The sequence below is a fragment of the Oncorhynchus gorbuscha genome, linkage group LG14, assembly GCF_021184085.1.
Source record: "Oncorhynchus gorbuscha isolate QuinsamMale2020 ecotype Even-year linkage group LG14, OgorEven_v1.0, whole genome shotgun sequence".
Taxonomy (NCBI): domain Eukaryota; kingdom Metazoa; phylum Chordata; class Actinopteri; order Salmoniformes; family Salmonidae; genus Oncorhynchus; species Oncorhynchus gorbuscha.
Genome location: NC_060186.1, coordinates 43,848,847 through 43,870,613, shown reverse-complemented (window position 1 = coordinate 43,870,613; position 21,767 = coordinate 43,848,847). Strand labels below are relative to the sequence as shown.

At 41.8% G+C, this 21,767-nt stretch overlaps 1 protein-coding gene across 3 annotated transcripts in view; it reads right to left on the bottom strand.

Moving 5' to 3' along the window:
- mcoln2 (mucolipin TRP cation channel 2) overlaps positions 1–21,767 on the bottom strand; it is a 47,401-nt gene that overhangs the window by 6,337 nt on the left and 19,297 nt on the right. For all 3 annotated transcript variants that reach the window (XM_046298102.1, XM_046298100.1, XM_046298101.1), the window contains exons 9-13: positions 18,794–18,943; positions 18,158–18,259; positions 17,755–17,877; positions 14,139–14,345; positions 11,078–11,217 (exon numbers count right to left, since the gene is read on the bottom strand). In XM_046298102.1, the coding sequence (XP_046154058.1) occupies positions 11,078–11,217; positions 14,139–14,345; positions 17,755–17,877; positions 18,158–18,259; positions 18,794–18,943 (722 nt within the window). The remainder of the gene's footprint in view (positions 1–11,077; positions 11,218–14,138; positions 14,346–17,754; positions 17,878–18,157; positions 18,260–18,793; positions 18,944–21,767) is intronic.

Here is a 21,767-nt window from a genome sequence, read left to right as displayed (position 1 = left end):
TTGTGGAGTAAATCAGTCCTTAAATTTGTAAAATTGGGAAGTGCGATCAAAAAGTGAGTGTGATAGAGCCTTCCAGGTCACCCCCATGATACCAAAAAAATTAATATATATACGTATATATTTTATTTGTATTTTCTTATTAAGCACTGCATGCAATATCGCTTTTGCATAGAGAAGTTGAGTAGAGGTGCGTGAAGAAGTTGCACATGGAATTTCTTTGTTGCCTAGGGTCCAGGATGAAAATAAAATGTATTTCATGCAATTCTACATCATTTGACATGGCTGAATCTTTTTAAACTGCACAAATGATAGGATACTTTGAAACTGACAAACAATCTGATAATAAAAACGACTTGACTCCACCAATATCTTAAACGTGTGGAGACATTGTACAATGAGGAAATTCTTTAAAAAATACAAAGAAAACTTTCCAATTTTACTGACATATCCAATGATGCACAGCTCACTCACCAGTGATGGCCGATTGATTGCTCAATAGGTGGTGTTGCTATTTACACAAATAATATTATTTCTGTGTCTCTGTTAAAGGTTACCTTCAGTCCTAAATTTTAATGGTTGGGTCCAAACTCAAAAATAAAAGTTACATGAAGTGATCGTCCACCCTCCGCCAAGAAGTGTGTACTAAACGAACTCATTGATTTAATTAAAATTTTTACTACCCCAGAGGTGTTGATCGCCTGAGATTTTAATCTTGCATGGGGAACGCAGGATGCTGACTGTTTAAAGGATTTTTGTACTGATCGAAAATCGCCCAATCTGATTACAGTTTTTTTTACATATCAAAATGAATCATGCCTAAGCATTAAAAGTAGGAAAAAGATTGAAACAATGCTTCTCCCTCTATTGGATTTTGGTGATATTGTTTACATGCATGAAGCAGGCTCTTTTCAAACCCTTGGATGCAGTCTACCATTCCGCAATACGTTTTATCACAGGTGACAATTTTAGGACTCATCATTGTAGTCTGTATAAAAATGTAGGATGGACCACTGTCTGTAAGAGAGCTGCATTCTCTTATTTACAAAGCAATCTTATACAAACTGCCTCTATATGTAACTTCCTTAATTAAGTTAAGAATCATAAGTTACCAAACCCGTTCTCAGGAATGGATAACACTAGAGATCCCTTCGGTCTCCACAGATTTGGAAAAATGTGCATTTTTTTTGTTGCCCCGAATGTGTGGAACAGAGTTCACAGCAGTTACATGTGCTGGTGTCACACGGGCTGTTGAAATTGATTGAGGACCTCTGTAGTTGAATGTGATTGCTTTTATTAAATGTGTTTACTTTGTTCTTGTGTGCTGAATTACAGTATATTGTTTTAAAAAACACGTATATGTTTTATTATTCTGTTATTGTAATGCATACAGGGCTCTTGTAAAATATTTTTTATCTGTGACTCCCTGTTTTAAATATAGTTTAAATAAAAAATAAAATAGGCCCATTGAGAAGTTGACAATATTTTGGTAGCCTACAGAGAGATGTCTTTTTTCCATCGGGAGCCATTTGTGTTCCGATTTGAGTTGCCTCAACTTCCCAAGTTACAACAGGAATACACAATCCCTCCATCAGTGCTCAGACTGTCCTCACTTGGCTGAGAGAGGCTGGACTGAGGGCTTGTAGGCCTGTTGTAAGGCAGGTCCTCACCAGACATCACCGGCAACAGCCCACATAGGCGAAATGGTTGCCGGTGATGTCTGTTGAGGACCCGCCTTACAACAGGCCTGCAAGCCCTCAGTCCAGCCTCACTCAGCCTATTGTGGACAGTCTGAGCACTGATGGAAGGATTGTGCGTTCCTGGGGTAACTCGGGAAGTTGTTGTTGCCATCCTGTACCTGTCCGGCAGGTGTGATGTTCGTATGTACCGATCCTGTGCAAATTTACGTATTAGGGTACCTACGGTTTGATTATAAACCTTGTTTGACTTGTTTGGAAAAGTTGATTGGTAATCTTTGGGATTAATTTTGTTTTGCATTTTGATGGAAGGAAACTAGGTGGATTATTGACTGAAGCGGCCAGCTAAACTGAGTTATGGATATAAAGAAGGACATTATCGAACAAAATGAGCATTTGTGATGTATCTGGGATCTTGTGGAGTGCCAAGGCATTTTTTATTTAGCTATTTCTGACTTTCGTGTCGCACCTGCCTGGTTGAAATATGTTTTTCATGCGGGGCGCTGTCTTCAGATAATCGCATGGTGTGCTTTCGTCGTAAAGCCTTTTTGAAATATGACAGCAGCTGGATTAACAAGAAGCTAAGCTTTATTTTGATATATTACACTTGTCATTTTATGAAGGTTATCGTCCCACCTGCCCATAAGAAGTTTTAACTAGCAGCGATGAAGTGAAGAATGGTGACGAAAACCAACAGAACCGCTAACGGAAAATCTACAAAGGCTCAGTCCCAACAAGCAGCAGCTAGCGCCACTTTGAGTACTGACAACACTTCAGACACCCACCAACAAGATTCCTCCATGGTATTGAACAAATGAAAAAGGTTGTAATAAAAACATTCAACAATCATTTTGACAGGCTCGAAACAAAGTTTTAGTCCCTAAAGACAGCACAGGTCGAACTGAAGAGCCGCATGGACACAGCCGATGAGGCAGTCTGACAATGACACCCGGATCGGAGGCCTGGAAACCACCTGCTAGCAGCTTTTAAAAAATCAAGGTTCTCGACTTTGAAGGCAGGAGTTGCAGGCTGAACAGCAAACTTTTGGGGATTTGGGAGGACGAAGAACAAGTTAACCCACAGAGTTTGTGTCCAAGCTCATTCCCAAGCTGCTGGGCAATGTCAACTTCCCAAAGCACTTCATTGACCGTGCACACCACTCTCTGCAGGTGAAGCCGTCACTAGGTGCCAAGCCGTGCACCATAATAGCAAGGGTAAATCAATTTCAGGAAAAGGAGCTCATCAGCGAGCTAAGGAAAACAAAGGTCAAATGGTTCTCATTTTCTCCGACTACACCATGGAGTTGAAGGCACAACGGCACGCAATCCAAGATGTCATGCAGACCATGAGAGAGGTGGAGGTGAAATACAGCCTTCGTGTCTCTATTTTGGTTTGGTCAGGGTGTGATTTGGGTGGGTATTCTATGTTCTTTAGTTCTATGTTTTGGTCGGTTATGGTTCTCAATCAGGGACAGCTGTCTATCGTTGTCTCTGATTGGGAATAATACTAAGGCAGCCTTTTCCCCTTTGTTATTTGTGGGAAGTTGACTTTGTTTGAGGCATTATAGCCGAAGTTAAGCCTCACGGTCATTTCCTTGTTTTGTTGGCTACATTTTCTATAAATAAAAGGAATATGTATGCTCACCACATTGCACTTTGGTCAACGTCTTACGACGCCTGTGACACTGCGTTTCCCAGCAAAGCTGCATATTCATCACAACGGCATGACAAGAGTTTTCACCAAGCCCGAAGAGGCTGCAACCTACTTATCAAAACTACAGCAAACCCTCTGCAAAGCTGAAATCACTCGCGACAAATTACTGGGATGTTGACTGAGCAAACAGTGGATTATACATTGATTCATAAGCAGTAACGTATTAATTTGTCTATTCTAGCCATCATGCCTGGCGGTCCTCATTTACGAGAGATGGAGAACAGTGCTTAATTTGGGGAAGCAGTGGCGAGGGGTAGGGTTCTCTGGTCTCTGTTACGGTGTTTGGTTGTTTTCTGCAGCCAGAAGTTTTATTTTAATTTGTACATAATTAAGATGTTAAATTTGAAATCATCTTGGATATGAATGTCAGGAAACGATCTCAGGAATCAGTCAGATGTTAAAACCTGTTTGGGATAGGGGCAGTATTTTCACGTTCGGATGAAAAGCTTGCCCAGAGTAAACTTCCTGCTACTCAGGCCCAGAAGATAATATGCATATTATTAGTAGTATTGGATAGAAAACACTCTGAACTTTCTAAAACTGTTTGAATGATGTTTGAATACAACAGAACTCAAATGGCAGGCGAAAACCCGGGAAAAAATCCAACCAGGAAGTGTGAAATCGGAGGTTTGTAGTTTTTCAACTCATTGCCTATCAAATATACAGTTTCTATGGGGTCATATTGCACTTCCTAAGGCTTCCACTAGATGTCAACAGTCTTTAGAACCTTGTTTGAAGCTTCTACTTTGAAGTGGGGGTGAATGAGAGCTGTTTCAACCAGAGGTCTGGCAGAGTGGCATGAGCAGATCACGCTCATCTGAGCTGATCACTTTGTCTGAACAGTCGCCTGGACAAAAGGCGATTTGGACATAAATGATGGACTTTATTGAACAAAACAAACATTTATTGTGGAACTGGGATTCCTGGGAGTGCATTCTCATGAAGATCAAAGGTAAGTGATTTTTTATAACACTATTTCTGACTTTTACTGACTCCACAACATGGCGGGTATCTGCATGGCTTGTTTTTGTGTCTGAGGGCCGTACTCAGATTATTGCATGGTTTGCTTTTTCCGTAAAGCTTTTTTGAAATCTGACACAGCAGTTGCATTAAGGAGAAGTATATCTATAATTCTGTGTATGACACTTGTATCTTTTATCAAAGTTTATTATGAGTATTTTTGTAAATTGTGGCGCTCTGACAATTCGCCGGATGTTTGAGGCACAACATTAGATCCATAAAGCGCCAATGTCAACTGAGATTTTTGGATATAAATATGAACTTTACCGAACAAAACATACATGTATTATGTAACCTGAAGTCCTATGAGTGCCATCTGATGAAGATCAAAGGTTAGTGATTCATTTTCTCTTTCTGCTTTTTGTGCTGGATCTCCTCTTTGGCTGGAAAATGGCTATATGTGTTCTTGTGACTAGGCTCTGACCTAAAAATCATATGGTGTGCATTCGCTGTAAAGCCTTTTTGAAATCGGACACGATGGGTAGATTATCAAGTTAAGATGTAATTTGGTGTATTGCACTTGTGAATGTATGAAAGTTACATATTTCAAAACATATTTTTGAATTTCGCGCTCTGCCTTTTCATCGGAATGTTGTCGAGCCTAGCCATAAGAAGTTTTAAAGGTGTCTCAAGCAGGCTCGCAAAAGGTGCTTACACTTACTGTAAGAAACACACGTACAAACCATGGTGCAGCGACATCTGAGCTCCAACTGGATTTCAAGTTTAAAATTGTCACGTGTCTCTTTCGTAAAAACACCCCTTGTCACCCTCTATGGCCCCAGCATTGACAAGCCACAATTCTTTCTTAATGTTTTTGATTTGCTCCCAGATCTTAGTACCACTAATCTAATAATTGGAGGCAATTTGACAGACTGTCTACACGTACGCCATCAAATATCACATCTGTCCAGGTTCTGATTAATCTAATCAAATTCAGGAATCTAGAGGGCCTCTGGAGAATGCCACATCCCACAGACAGACTACTCAGTCATTCTACTCTCATGTTCACAAGTCTTATTCTAGAATTGACTACTTACTAATAGTTTCCAAACTAATGTGCTTAGTTCAAAATACCATAGCACCTTAATAAGTGACCATAGTCTAATTGTTGTCCCCTCAATCTTTCTTTATGAACATAATAGAAAGAGTGGGAGGCCCCGGCGCACAACTGAGCAAGAGGACAAGTACAATAGTTTAGTTTGAGAAAGACACCACAAGTCCTAAACTGGCAGCTTAAATTAAACAGTACCCGCAAAACAGTCAATGGCACTGAAGTAATTTACAAAATAAGGTACCCAATTTGTAGATACGGTCTTGTCCCATCGCCGCAACTCCTGTATGAAGAGCTGTGCATCCTCCAAAATACAACTCAGCCAAGCCACACTGCTTCTTGACACAATGCCCGCTAACCCAGAAGCCAGCTGCACCAATGTGTCAAAAGAAACACTGTACACCTGGTGACCGTATCAGAGTGCATTGCGCCCATCCAGCCGCAAGAGTCATCTGCGCGACGGGACAGGAACATCCCTGCCAATCAAACCCTCCCCTGACCACGCTGGGCCAATAGTGCCCGGTAATTGCCAGCTGCGACAGACTTATTCGAACCAGGATCTCTATTGGCACAGGTAGCACTGCGATGCATGAATAAAAATATATGCGATGGCCGAACGGCTTGGACAAGATGCAGTAGACAGTATAGAGTACAGTATATACATATGAGAAGAGTAATGTAGGGCATGTAAACATTATATATAGTGGCATTGTTTAAAGTGGCTAGTGATATATTTATTACATCCAATTTTTCATTATTAAAGTGGCTAGAGATGAGTCAGTATGTTGGCAGCAGCAACTCAATGTTAGCGATGGCTGTTTAACAGTCTGATGGCCTTGAGATAGAAGCTGGTTTTCAGTCTCTCTGTCCCCACTTTGATGCACCTGTACTGACCTCGCCTTCTGGCAGTGGCCCGGGTGGTTGTTGTCCTTGATTATCTTTTTGGCCTTCCTGTGACGTCGGGTGGTGTAGGTGTCCTGGAGGGCAGGTAGTCTGCCCCCGGTGATGCGTTGTGCAGACCTCACCACCCTCTGGAGAACCTTACAGTTGCGGGCGGAGCAGTTGCCGTACCAGGTGGTGATACATCCCGACAGGATGCTCTCGATTGTGCATCTGTAAAAGTTGTGGTTTTGGTGACAAGCTGAATTTCTTCAGCCTCCTGAGGTTGAAGAGGGCCCGGGAGCTGTTCCGTCATACGCACACGGGGGGAGCGAGAGCCGAATCCCACTGAACCCTGATGAAGGATGGGTGGGTATTGGTGCAGGCTGAGGTGCGGGAGAAGATGGTGTGGCTTGATTAATTGGAAATCCTCCTCTCTCCCATCTGTCCATAGTCTGCAGCACGCGATCCATGGCTTTCCCTAGACTTTGTAGCATGGTCCTCCTCTACCGGGAGAGGAGGACTGGCTGCGCCTGCTGACTCCATGAATATGGTCCGTGATTCTGTAACAATATGCTGGGTTCGTTGTCTGAGGGAGGCGCAGGACACAGGTTTGAGGAAAAACACAAAAGTCTTTACCCAAAATATTGATACAAAAAACGGAATATCTCCAACAAGGAAACATCACATAATGAGAAAACCTTCCAACACACACGGTAACACAAAACAATCACGGACAAAACAGAGAGGTTAAATAAGGAACATAATAAGGGAATAGAAATCAGGTGTGCGTAATTAAGACAAAACAAAAGGAAAAAGGAAACATGGATCAGTGATGACTAGAAAGCCAGTGACTTCGACCTCCGAACGCCGCCAGAACAAGGAGAGGAGCCGACCTCAACCAAAGTCGTGACACTTATAAGTCCACTAATAACAGTTGGCATGACATGAGGATACTGCGTAAGCTCCCACACTCCATATCTCATAGATAATGCTTGTTGTTCATGTGACACACAGCTCAGTGGATTTACCCAAGTGGCTATATGTATCAAGCATTTCAGAGTGCTGATCAAGGATCTAAAAGGCAAAATGTATCCTAAATCAGCACTCCTACTCGGAGTTGTTTGATAAGGTATATAGAAATCAAAGCATAAACTAGTATCATACAATTAAAATATGCTATTCTGTCATCAGTGGATGAATGTGCAATATAAATTGATAATGGTGCATGTGACTTCATGATACAGTTCCACAATATTTCTTAATTAATCCTTTATGCACCATTTATCAAGCGTTGGTACTTATGTTTGCGGGTTGATATGCATATGCTAAAGTGAACGCTCGGCAATATTGTGTAGCAGGTATTTATAGGCTGAAAGGCCACGCGGTTATAGTGTTGTTTAAAAATACTTCAGCACAATAAAGTGTTCACATGAATAAACAAGTGTTTAAAAAGGGAGCAAACAAGATTTAAAAAGCATCTGTAAAAAAACACTTGGTAAATCTCAGAGCAATTGAGAAATCACAAAAACCTAAATCCACAGTCATTCAGGATGGAGAATAAACTGTCAATGCATAAGAGAACCAACATAACTCTCTCCTCATCAAAGAGCTTGTAATCCTTCCAAATTTCAAAGGATTGTTGGCATGTAAACTATATTTCCTCAAAACCTTCATTGAAAACATACATAATAAGCACTTGTCAAAACAAGACACGGTATTTAAGGCCGGGATGATCGTTGCATCGGGATATTTTTTTCCATGGCAAAAATGACAACACGAATCAGACGAAACTCTTTCATCCTTAACCTGCTGCATGTAAAATATTGTGCACTATAGCTTGGAAAATAAATGTGACGCTGGATGACAGCATTGTTAGTTTCTAACATTAAGGCAGTTTGTTTCCTTGCCACAATACTAACGAGTATTGCAAGGCCCCACATAGTATCAATAACAAGACATGAGCTAAAAATGAGCCACCTATGATTCCCCACATGGAAGCTTCTTGTCATTGTTGCTAGCTATCTGACCATCTAGAATCATAACGCACATCATTCAGGATGTTCTTAGCTAACCCCTCTATATGCAACACAGACAGACCTTGAACTGGCCACCTGTTAACCAGCACTAACTGTTGGTTTCCAAGCATCAACAGTGAATCAAGTGCTGAGAGTGGCAGATACAAGCCTCCTAAAGAGTCAAACATGCTATACTGCAAAACAGAGACCTTGAAATGGCCATTTGTTGACCAAAACTAGCTGTTCCATTCCAAGAGTCACAGATATGCTGCTGGAGTGTCATATTAAGGTTTCCATTGACCCAGGTTTATTCAACAAAAGCGATGTGAAAAAAAAGAGGCGTGTAATTGTAGCCGTTCGACAAGTGTCTAACTTCCTTTGTAAACTTTTTTTTTTTGGCGAATACTTTTGAAGATAATGTTTCTTTGCAGAACAAGGATTGTCCTGACCTTCAAGAATTCCTGAGCCTTAGTTTTGGTTGGCTGGCAATTTCACAACTACATGAGTGCAAGTTCCACCATGGCAGTATGTTTTTATTATCAGTCAATTGTACTGTACTATTTTCTTTTTCGGGGGGGGGGGGGGGTGTGATATCATTACACCCAGCTGCTTATACAAAAACGAGTTAAATGAAAACAATTAGACCTTACGGTCACTGTAATTTCATCTTCTCTGTAATGTCTTAACGGCAGGCTGCCATGATCAGGATGCCATTTAGCCAGCGAGTGATATGGCTCAGAAAACATAGCTCAATCCAGGGATGGGAGAGGGCACTGTACACCTAATTATCCCATTGTGAAAATAATATATAGAGAAGATTGAAATCATGCTAGTTTTTAATTAAACTGCCGTTTTCATCAGCAGGCTAGCTAATGTTAAAGTAACCCATTGGATTCAACAACACTTCCAGTAGTTACTCATCCCAACACTAGGCATCACATTTTTATGGAATCCAATATTCAAGACACACCTATTTTTAACATGGCAGGTGACCCAATTACTGAGCTGAAACACCTGTGTCAAATAACCACTTCCATCAACTGGACCAATAGGAATCAAGTAACACTTAATAATGAACACATGACTGCAATTAGTTTAAAATGATGGGAAATACAATATCTAGAAGCTGGAATGTTTGGTAAATTATTAAATAAAATAAGGAAATACGAACACAACTTGCTCTGTAAATATTTAGAATAAATCCACTTTTAAATGAATTTATTTCGAGAAGGCCACTCCTTCACACGTACATACTGTCCACAGATTCAAACACATGCTATACTGCAAATAAACAGAAGACATAGAGACCTTGAAATGGTCATAATTTGTTGACCAGCACGAGCTGTTGCTTTCCAGACATCATCAGTTCATCATATAGTGGCACACATATCTAGCCTGGTCCCTGATCTGTGTTTAGAAAATTCCTAAGGTCATTGTCACGCCAGTGTTTGGCAAGACCGCACACACAGATCTGGGACCAGGCTAACACATAGCCAGTATGGCACTGGTTAATTTGACCTATTCCCTACATAGTACACTAGTTTTGACCAGAGGCCTATGGGCCCTGGTCAAAAGTAGTGCACTATATATGGAAAAGGGTACCATTTGAGACTCACACTCAATGCTGTTGTTTATGTCAGTGCACAGAGCAGCCAAAGGGTGAAGTCTCTTCCCAGCATATAACCCTTGGTTCCTCTGTAATCAGCACATCGCTGGGTGTGTCCACATTTCTCCCACCACTAATTTCATTTCTCAGGCCACAAAGGGCTAGGCTAAACTTCAGTGAGGAGGAAACTCCACTCGGCTGCGCTCTGCCCTAGATGACAGAGATTGATAGAAACTGTTTTGAAGGGAAATTACACATGATTTTCACGTAAGAGCAGTTATGTGGAGAGACAATGGTGATTGAAGTTGTTGCATTTGGATGGAACACTAACACTGAAAAATGTGTAGAATTTAGTCTTCCCAATCCCAACCAGGTTATTATTGATTTTTTTGACTAACTGGCTAAATGGTTAAAGGCCCAACTCAAAGACTGACGCAGGCTGCTAATACTTATTTGGCAATTGGAGGTGGGAACGTTGTGGTGATTTCCACGTGTAGCAGGGAAATATCAGCAAAACCTGCCCCGGGTGGGTGGAGATTTCCTCATTAGGATCAATGGATTGGTTGAAAATGAGCAAACCCGGCTATGCAGAACGAATTTGCCTAAAATGGGGGTAGCGGGGTTCTAAAATGCAATCGTGTCACACAATTTTACCATTTATAAAATTGCCATATTCTTTATTTTTTTCATATTCGTGAGAATCTCATCTTTCCATAGAGGGGTCATAATATTTTGTAAGCTAAACCGTTCGGACAACAGAAGTTTTCGGGATGTCTCATGGTCTGACACACACTGCTCTAGCTCTGCCACCTTTCAGCACAGATGATGTGGAAACATATATCTGTAGATTAAACTGACAAATTTTGATGGGGATGTTTTTATTATTCTAATTAGATTTCTGAGGGGGCCCGAACATCGACTAGGGGATTAAGTAAAAATATTACATAGCCATACTATATGACATGTCATAATAATGTGTCATATACCTTAACACACTATACTACCATCATCATAAAATCGAACTTTGCTTAAAAATAGATTGTCTGTTATACTAATTTGAATTATATGTGGTAATGTTATTTTAAAGTTACTTTACCGTCTGCAACAGCACAGTGCTGGGTGTCCCATTCCAGTCTCTGTGTCCATCTCGCTGCCCTCCTCACTAGGGGGGAAATCATTCTGCTCTCTCAGGAACCTCTGCAGGTCTGTCATGGGGAAACCATTCTTCTGGTAGTTCTGTCGGTAGAGTATAATAAAAGTACTATGAGACAACTGAATTCACATAGGGGGGGAATTCTGACCCGAATTAAATGGAAAGAGCCTTCAGAAGGTATTCACACCCCTTGACTTTTTCCACATTTTGTTGTGTTACAGCCTGAATTTAAAATAGATTAAATTCAGATTTGTCTTTATTACTGGTTTACACATAATGGCCCATAATGTCAAAGTGGAATTATATATATTTTTAATGTTTACAAGTTAATTCAAAATGAAAAGCTGAAATGTCTTGAGTCAATAAGTATTCAACCCCTTTGTTATGGCAAGGTAAACAAGTCACATAATACGTTGCATGGACTCACTCTGTGTGCAATAATAGTGTTTAACATACATTTTTTATGACTACCTTATTTCTGTACCCCACACATACAATTAATTATCTGTATGGTCTCTCAGTCAAATCCAAAACAACACAATACTGAATACTACTCTCCATATTTCCAAGCATAGTGGCGGCTGCATCATGTTATAGTTTTTTTTGTTATCGTTAATGACTGTAGTTTTTCAGGATAAAAATAAATGGAATGGAGCTAAGCGCAAGCAAAATCCTAGAGGGAAACCTGGTTCAGTCTGCTTTCCACAAGACAGTGGGAGATTAATTCACCTTTCAGCAGGACAATTACCTAAAACACAATGCCAAATATATTACTGGATTTGCTTACCAAGACAACATTGAAATTTCCAGAGTGGCCTAGATTTGACTTAAATTTCCTTGAAAATCTATATTAAGCCATGAAAATGGTTGTCTAGCAATAATTAAAAACCAACTTGGGAGAGCTTGAAGGATTAAAAAAAAAAATCACATTTTTTCTTCCACTTTGACGTTAGAATGTTTTTTGTAGATCGTTGAGAAGAATGACAATTAAATCCACTTTAATCCCACTTTGTAACACAAAATGTGGAAGAAATCAAGAGATGTGAATACTTTCTGAAGGCACTAATTACTCTTAATAAACTTTTTTGTTTACGTGTATTCTGACCTTGAACTTAAAGCAAGCATGCTATTCACCCTCTATTCATTTGTGGTGAAAATCAAAGAAATGTAGGTGTTGCGTAGGTGTGTCTACAGATACGTTGTATTCTGACCTTGACTTAATTCCCTCATAATTCGACCACCTTCATGCACAATGAAACGATAAGATCGAGCAACCTGTGGTTCCAATGGAACTACATCTACTTAATTTTTTTCCCTGCGATTGACAACACTGCAATTTACAACTCAAAAGAGCTACGTAAATGAGTAAGTCATTTGGATGAGGGGATTGTAAATATAAATGACAATTGTTTAGATCTATTTTACATTAAGATCGCCAGAGACAAATGTAAAACCAGTCATATGGCAGCGAACTGAAGCCTGTCAACATATCACCAAGTTTATGAAATGCTGGCCCTGAAATTTGGAGACTCAAACTATAGGCGTCTGTAGTCTGTGTGCAAATGACAGTATAGCCCCAAACCTACTGAGTTGATTTATGATTGCTAGAATCTTTCAGTTATATGCCCAGACTTTTCACTGCATTTAGAGAAATTGGTGTCGCTATTAAGAAGGTGTTCCTAATTTTTCGTACACAGTGTACGTAGTAGTTTAAATCTGGATGCTGGCGCACGGTTCACGACGACTGGGCCCTTGTCACAGTTCCGTGATTAGTGAGGATTATTAGGGTAGATTTATAGGACTACTGTTCAACCCATATTGTACACTTCTCACCTTCCAATATTTCAATGATACGGCAACTTTCAGGATTAATCAAACCACCATTTTTGATTCATCAATATATTTTGAACATAAATGTTCTCCAAACCCTTTTATTTTTTTCAGAAATACTTTCCTAACCCTAAATAATATACAAGATCAGATTTATTTTATTTATCTACCAATTATTGCTGGATAGGAGACAAATGTGTCTATTTACATGGCTATCTTTCATTGATCCCTAATATTCTGAATCATTCTCTTCGTATATTCTAATGAGAATTAATAGGAATGCAAAATTTAAAGGGGTGGTTTAGATGAATGTACGGAAATGCCTATTGAATGAAAACTCCACAAGAAAATCTGTTGGCCAGCAAGTGGGAGGGTTTTCAGCTGTTTAATAAAATGTGTCCTTCGCGGGCAAGGGAAACACGCCTGTAAAGCCCGTTATGCATATGCATAAGGTAAGTCTGAATACCAACTACTGAAAAGTGCATAGGAAAGACGTGCGTAGGCAAGGCGTACATTTACTATGTCTGAATTGGGCCCATAGAAAAAACATTAAATGATTAATAATAAATAATGCCATACTGGACAAAATCTCTAATTCCAATTCCGATTCCTGACTTGCCTAGTAAAATAAAGGTAAAATAAAAATAAAAATAAATAAAATAAAAATTCCAATTCCATTGCTCATTAACACATGAAAGGGTCCTCAGTTGATTAATCGTTCAACGTATATTGTTGTTTCTCTCATCACACATAATGTATAATGTTTGTTCATGTACTGTTTTGTTTTGAAGGGGCACTGATGGCTAAATTCAATATCTTTGAATGAATTATGTGTAATAATGTGCCTGGGCATTTTCACTAGACATTAAAACATATCTGATATGGACCGTTTACATATGTAACCATCCTCAAATCTCAATAAGCTGTTTTTGGACAATAGTTATGGATTTGGGGTTGTATGGTCTGGGATTTAGACCTGATACCTGGGTCAGTGGGTCATGATCATCAGGCCACACCTTAGAAAAATGTTTCAGAATGTTTTGCAACAGATAACAAAGCGAGCGTTCCTAAATGGGCAAGTTCAGATAGTCCCTCCCCATTTCACTCCATTTCAGATCATTTTCTTACGTTTTGTGCCAACTGAACACAAACCAGCAAAGGTATGAGTGAGTACCTTGATGGTGTCGTAGGCGTCTGTGATGAGGGCGATGAAGAGCGAGAGCACCATATAGATGAAGAGGGAGATGAAGGAGTAAAGGTAGACGCGGCTGAACAGCCACACCAGGCTGTTTTTGTCCTTCAGCTGTGCAAAGGTGGTGTACATGTCGTCGCCATTGACCAGCGAGAACAGGCTCTCGGCCACCCGACTCAGGCCCTCAAACTGTGATGGAATGAGAAAAAGAGAAGGGTGAAGGGGGAGGAGAAAGAAAGCAAGATATGAGAGAGGGAAGGGGACCGAGTACAGAGTGAGAGAGGGGAGAGAGACAGGCATAGACAATGAGCGAGAGGAGCAGAGAGATGGACAGAGAGAAACAGGGGAGAGCGATTGCAAAAAGAGAGAGGAGAGAGAGAGAAGGAGTGAGCGAGGGAGAGAGAGGAAAGAGTGCACAGATCCCAAAACACAGTCAGATTCAGGGGGAGACATCACCACAAACAAAGAGCGATAGCATCTAAGCACAGCCCACTCAGACGGTATACATCCTAGGTAGGGTAAGGGACTTGTGGGAGGGCAGCTCTGTAACATTCCTTGTTTATTGCAGATGGTAAACAATGTCTAAATTAGTTGATGTTATGGTAACTTTCCTGGCCTCAGTGTATGGTTGCATCCTGAAAGGCACCCCATTTCCTACGTAATGCACTACTTTTGACCAGGGCCCATAGGGAGTCAAAAGGAGTGCACTATATAGGGAATAGGATACCATTTGGGACACATACCCTGTTGTAAGTATGAGTGAACATCTTGTTGCAACAGACACCAGAGATGAATACTGAGGTGGTCATGGATAGTCTGAATCATAGAGATAAAACAATATCTACTAACGATATCTATCTATGTGGTCTGAACACCCTCTCTGCAATGTACCTGTGCAGTGAGGACAGTTTGGTGCCATTTTTACACATATTGGGCAACATTTTCCTCTTTCAAACACGAACGCACTATAAGTAAACGCACCACCCCATTTTAAATAATGGGAGATCTGATACTGCAGCTCTTGATTGCATTGCGTGTACAACATGTATGCTAAAGCTCTGTTTAAAACAAACCTCCTCCATACAGAAAAGTTACAATAAATATTATAATTTCACTCATGCCATCATTCAGAAAACTCTTAGAGTATGAGAGGAAAATGTCAAACTAATGAAGACAAAATAGGGTCACACCTTATTTGGACTGCGTACAAGTACACAGATGTTCTCTTAATTTGACCATTTTCTACATCTGCAGCAACAGGAAATGTGAACTATTATGTGGATTATAATTAAATGAAAACTTTTGTAGCGGTTTGATACATTTTTTGATAGGATAAATCAAGTCTGTCATTTTAAAGTGGAAATTACAAACGTTCGAAGCCTTTTTAAATCCTACAATTTGCATTTCCTGCTTTGCAGGAAAATTCTCTGCGACAACAGAGTGATCAAATTAAGATAGTAAACCTGTAAGGGTAACACTGTATTTGGATAGTCCCCAAACTATACTAAACAGAAATATAAATGCAACATGTAAAGAGTTGATCCCATGTTTTCATAAGCTGAAATAAAAGATCCCAGAAATTGTCCAAGCTTATTTATCTGAAATTTTGAGTACAAATGTGTTTACATCCTTATTAGTGAGCATTTATGATTGGCCAAGATAATCCATCAATCTGACAGGTTGGCATATAAAAAAATCTGATTAAACAGTGTGGTCATTACAGAGGTGCACCTTGTGCTGGGGGACAATAAAAGGTCACTCTAAAATGTGCAATTTTGTCACACAACACAATGCCACAGATGTCTCAAGTTGAGGGAGCGTGCAATTGGCATGCTGACTGCAGGAATGTCCACCAGAGCTGTTGCCAGAGAATTTTATGTTAATTTCTCATCCATAAGCCACCTCCAACTTCGTTTTAGACAATTTGGCAGTAGGTCCAACCAGCCTCCTAACCACAGACCACATGTAACCACGGCAGCCCAGGACCTCCACATCCGCTTTCTTCACATGTGGGATTGTCTGAGACCAGCCTCCCGGACAGCTGATGAAACTGAGGAGTATTCGGACTGTCTGAAACTGAGAAACTCATTCTGAATGGCTGGGCCTGACTCACCAGTGGGTGAGCCTGGCCCCCAAGTGGGTAGGCCTCCCAGGCCCACTCATGGCTGCACCCTTGCCAATTCATGTGAAATCCATAGATTTGGGTCTAATACATTTATTTCAATTGACTGATTTCCTTGTAAGATCTGTAGCTCAGTAAAATCGTTGCAATTGTTGCATGTCGGTTCGATCCCGGGTGTGTTGCAGCCGGCCGCGATCAGGAGACCCATGATGCGGCACACAATTGGCCCAGCGTCGTCCGGGTTAGGGGAGGGTCTGGCCGGCCAGGATGCTCTTGTCCAGTCGCGCTCTAGCAACTCTTGAGGCGGAACGGGCGCATGCACACTGACATGGTCGCCAGTTGTACAGTGTTTCCTTCAACACATTAGTGCGGCTGGCTTTCGGGTTAAGCAAGCAGTGTGTCAAGAAGCAATGTAGCTTGGCAGGGTCGTGTTTCGGAAGACGCATGGCTCTCGACCTTCGCCTCTCCCGAGTCCGTACGGGAGATGCAGCGATGGGACAAGACTGTAACTACGAATTGGATATCACGAAATCGGGGAGAAAAACGGGGAAAAATGTAAAAATAAAAACATACATATATATAAATGTATGGTTCTTTTGCATTTATATTTTTGTTCATTATACTAACTACTGTGTCAATTTACCCCAACCCTAAACCTAAACCTAATCCCCTGAACCTAACCCTAATCCCAGCAAAGTTTTGCATGTAAAATTGCTTTTGATAGTTTGTAGACCAACTATAAGAGACAGTCCAAATAAAGTGGGGCTGTGTAGTTTGACACAGGTTAAAGTTTGCTTGAGGATTATGCAGTCCACCATGTGAGCTCTTGTTTACAACTGCAATGTTTCTCAACTTCCGTAAATTATTTTTCTTACAACCCAACGATCACTTAAGACACTTGTGCCCTTCGTTGCTAGCATTAATGATTAAGGCATGTGTGTGCCTCATAATGGTGCAACACTGACTAGACAAGCAACAACAAGCAGCAACATGTATACATACTGCCATCTTGTGGTTGTAAATGGATAACAATACATCAAATTGTTAGGCAACAGTGTAAACAAGTTCAGTTTCAGGCTATTGCAAAACCACACCAGGCCACATGAAGCCTATTTATATCACCAGTGCTTGAATTGGGCCGGTAAGCACAGAGGACTTACACTTTAAGCTGTGTACAGTTAAGGAAATGGTTCTAAAATATGAAGCCTTGTATTTTTATTTAGGCAAGTCAGTTAAGAACACATTCTTATTTACAACCAGCCAAACCTTCACCTAACCCAGACGATGCTGGGCCGATTGTACTCTGCCCTATGGGACTCCCGATCATGGCCGGTTGTGATACAGCCCAGGCTCGAACCAGGGTCTGTAGTGACAGCTCTATTACTGCGATGCAGTGCCTTAGACCGCTGCGCCACTCGGGTGTCCCTATTGTGTAGAATTAAAATGAGTGTCGGCATTGCCATTCCCAGTCAGTACCTTTTCATGGTAAGGGCCAAGTACAATCCAGCCACAAAATGTGTACCCCAGGTAGATCATGCCAGCACAGCAACAGAAGCGGATCACCTTGGGGAAGGCAGTCTTCATAGTCAGGATGAGCACCTGGAACACACACGTATGTGCACAGGCATGTACACACACACACACTGTAAAACCTGGGTTGAATAAGTGTTTAAGATAGTGTTCCTTTAGTTGATGAATAATTCTTATTGCAACATCCTTGTTTTTAACCACTTTCATTATGTATAGATTTTCAAATTGTATTTTCCAATGTATTATTTATGTAAGTCTGAGTTTGCATGTGGCCAAACAGGACTAGTCTATTCCTACTGGATAATTATCTTTGAATAAACTAAATAAATATGTCTTTGATCAAACTTACATTGTACTTTTGGAAGTAACCCAGGTACCTGATCACTCCCACCCACACCATCAGCGTAGAAGTTCCCAGAAAGATGCTGCACACATCGTAGCTGGTAAGACTCTAGAAGGGAGAGAGGAGTTCATTTTCCTTATGCCAACTGGGGGTAAATGGTTAACATGCAAGTCATAAAAATCTGACTCGAAAGTCACTCAGGTTAGAATAAATAGTCCTTGGGAGTTTTACAATGTCTTGATTCAACCATATTGTTACAAAGTCCAAGCCCAGTGATTCTGTGCCCAGGCAACGGGGAGTTCTTTTTTATTTCTCAACCTCTCTTCTAGAGTTTTTTTTATTTCTTAATTTCTGTATTATAAAATAGTAATTGATTAGCTATAAATGGAAACACCCACTTCTTCCACATGTTCAAAACTAATATGATAGATTATCATCCTATGATTTAGACATCAATCATTTATTGCCGTTATTAAACATGTAACATCTTGCAGTAAGCAGGATAATTCAAATACATTTCCAAAACCAAGTGTTTGTAAAATTAACATGTTCATATTAAATTTAGGAAAGAAAGAAATGTCTGGTAAATGAATGTCAGCTTAAACTCCTTCAAGGAGTTTGAACATTTGAGTTGAGAATTACCTTTGCTTGTATTTCCATCTTCAATATGGATCCTACTATGGCCATAGCGTCACTGACGATCACCAAAACATACCAGCCATTTAAAAACTCCTTTTTGTCAGTCTCACACACCTTGTGATTATAATTCTCACGGAAGAACCTGGAAAATCTCTGGAATAAAGGGGATACATTCATGAGGCCAGGAATTGAAAGATCATTGTATACTGTAATTGTATACCACACACATGGTTATAAAAGCCATGATACACCCTATGACGGTTTCCGGTGTATTGATGGGGGAGATCTGAAAATAAATGTAGTCCTGCTTTGTGGTATTTCACGAAGGCTCAATGTGATACTTATCGCACTATATGTTTTTGGGCATGTATATGGCTGTCCTCGTTTGATAGAGCCATTAAACATATTTCAGTGATGTTCCTATCAGCAGATGCATTGATAAATATACAAGCTGACACATTTTATCTCCTGGGGAGCGGAGCCTCATGCTCTGGCCCTCTCCCTCCCCCAAGGCGGCCTTTTTTAAAAAGGGAAGCGGACACTAACACAATCCTTTGGGCAAAATTGAAAGAACTGACCAGACCATAATGGCTTCAAGGGATTCCAGTCATCAACATGAATTTGACAATGGAGTATTTTTTTTAACTACATGGTGACATTCAACCGTAGATGTTTCATCCAGAATATAGCGAAGAGGATTCGAAACAAAGAGTTCGATTTAGCTAAAAGATAGGCTAGAGATGACACCAGGACCAAGAGGGCAGATAACAAATATGGAGGGTAAGTAGACTCGAGGTTGTAACTGCTGCCAAAGGTGCTTCAACAAAGTACTGAGTACACTGCTGCTACTCACTGTTTATTATCTATGCATAGTTACTTTACCCCCATCTACATGTACAAATTACCTCGACTAACCTCTAATCTCTAATCATTGACTCTCTACCGGTACCCCCTGTATATAACCTTGTTATTTTGTGTTACTTTTTATAGAATTTTTTTACTTTAGTTTATTTAGTAAATATTTTTCTTAACTCTATTTCTTGAACTGCATTGTTGTTTAAGGGCTTGTAAGGAAGCATTTTACAGTAAAGTCTACACCTGTTGTCACGCCCTGGCCTTAGTTATCATTGTTTTCTTTATTATTTTGGTTAGGCCAGGGTGTGACATGGGTGATTTATAGTGTTTTGTCTTGTCTATGGGTTTTATTAGATTAATGGCGTTGTGTTCAGTTTAGTTGTCTAGGTAAGTCTATGGTTGCCTAGAGTGGTTCTTAATCAGAGGCAGGTGTTTATCGTTGTCTCTGATTGGGAACCATATTTAGGCAGCCATATTCTTTGGGTATTTTGTGGGTGATTGTTTCCTGTGTCAGTGTTTGTGCCACACAGGACTGTTTTTCGGTTTTCACGTTTCTTGTTTTGTAGTTGTGTTCATGTTTGAGTTTTCCTATTAAAACCATGGACACTTACCACGCTGTGTATGGGTCCGATCCCTGTTTCACCTCTTTAGAGGAAGAGGAGGAAAAAAACCATGACAGAATCACCCACCACAACAGGACCAAGCGGCGTGGTGACAGGCAGCGCCAGTAGGAGCAGCACAATCAGGACTTCTGGACGTGGGAGGAAATCCTTGACGGGAGAGGACCCTGGGCAAAGCCAGGGGTGTGTTGCCACCCCAAGGTGCAGCGGGAGAAGCGGCAGCAGGCGCAGCGCAAGGAGGAATGGACATGGGAGGATGAGTTGGACGGTGATGGACCATGGACACAGCCAGGGGAATATCACCGCCCCAAGGCAGAGCTGGAGGCAGCCAAAGCGGAGAGGCGGCGGTTTGAAGAGGCAGCATGGAACCAGGGCTGGAAACCCGAGTGTCAGCCCCAAAAAATGTATTGGGGGGTGGCACACAGGAAGTATGGCGAAGCCAGGTAGGAGACCTGCGGCAACTTCCTGTGCTTACCGGAGAGCGAGAGAGGCCGGGCAGGCACCGTGTTATGCTGTGGAGCGCACGGTGTGGTGTCCCTAGTGCGGCTGCATAGCCCGGTGCAGTGCATACCAGCTCCTAGCATCGGCCGGGCTAGAGTGGGCTTCGAGCCAAGTGCCATGAAGCCGGCTCTACGCATCTGGTCTCCAGTGCGTCTCCTTGGGTCGGCGTACCAGCCTTACGCATGGTGTCCCCTGTTCGCCTGCATAGCCCAGTGCGGGCTATTCCACCTCGCCGCACTGGCAGGGCGACTGGGAGAATTCAATCAGGTAAGGTTGGGCAGGCTCAGTGCTCAAGAGCTCCAGTGCGCTTGCACGGTCCAGTCTATCCAGTGCCACCTACATGCACCAACACTCTGGTGGCAGCCCGCCGCACCAGGCTTCCTGTGTCTGTCCAGAGCCCAGTACTCCCTGTTCATCCTCCCCGCACTCGCCCTGAGGTGCGTGTCCTCAGCCCAGTACCACCAGCGCTGGCACCACACACCAGGCCTACAGTGCGTCCCGTCTGTCCAGAGCTGCTAGAGTCTCCCGTCTGTCCAGAGCTGCTAGAGTCTCCCGTCTGTCCAGAGCTGCTAGAGTCTCCCGTCTGTCCAGAGCCGCCAGAGCCTCCAGTCTGCAAGAAGCCGCCAGAGCTGCCAGTCTGCCAGGATCTTCCAGAGCCGCCAGTCTGCCAGGATATTCCAGAGCCGCCAGTCTGCCAGGATCTTCCAGAGCCACCAGTTAGCCAGGATCTTCCAAAGCCGCCAGTCAGCCAGGATCCGCCAGAGCCGCCAGTCAGCCAGGATCCGCCAGAGCCGCCAGTCAGCCAGGATCCGCCATTCAGCCAGAAGCTGCCAGAGCCGCCATTCAGCCAGAAGCTGCCTAGGTTGGCAACGAGGGTCACCGTTCCTAGGATACTACTAAAACGGACCCGCGCCAGAGCCGCCACCATGGACAGACGCCACCCAGACCCTCCCCTATGGGTTTAGGTGTGCGGCCGGGAGTCCGCACCTTTGGGGGGGGGG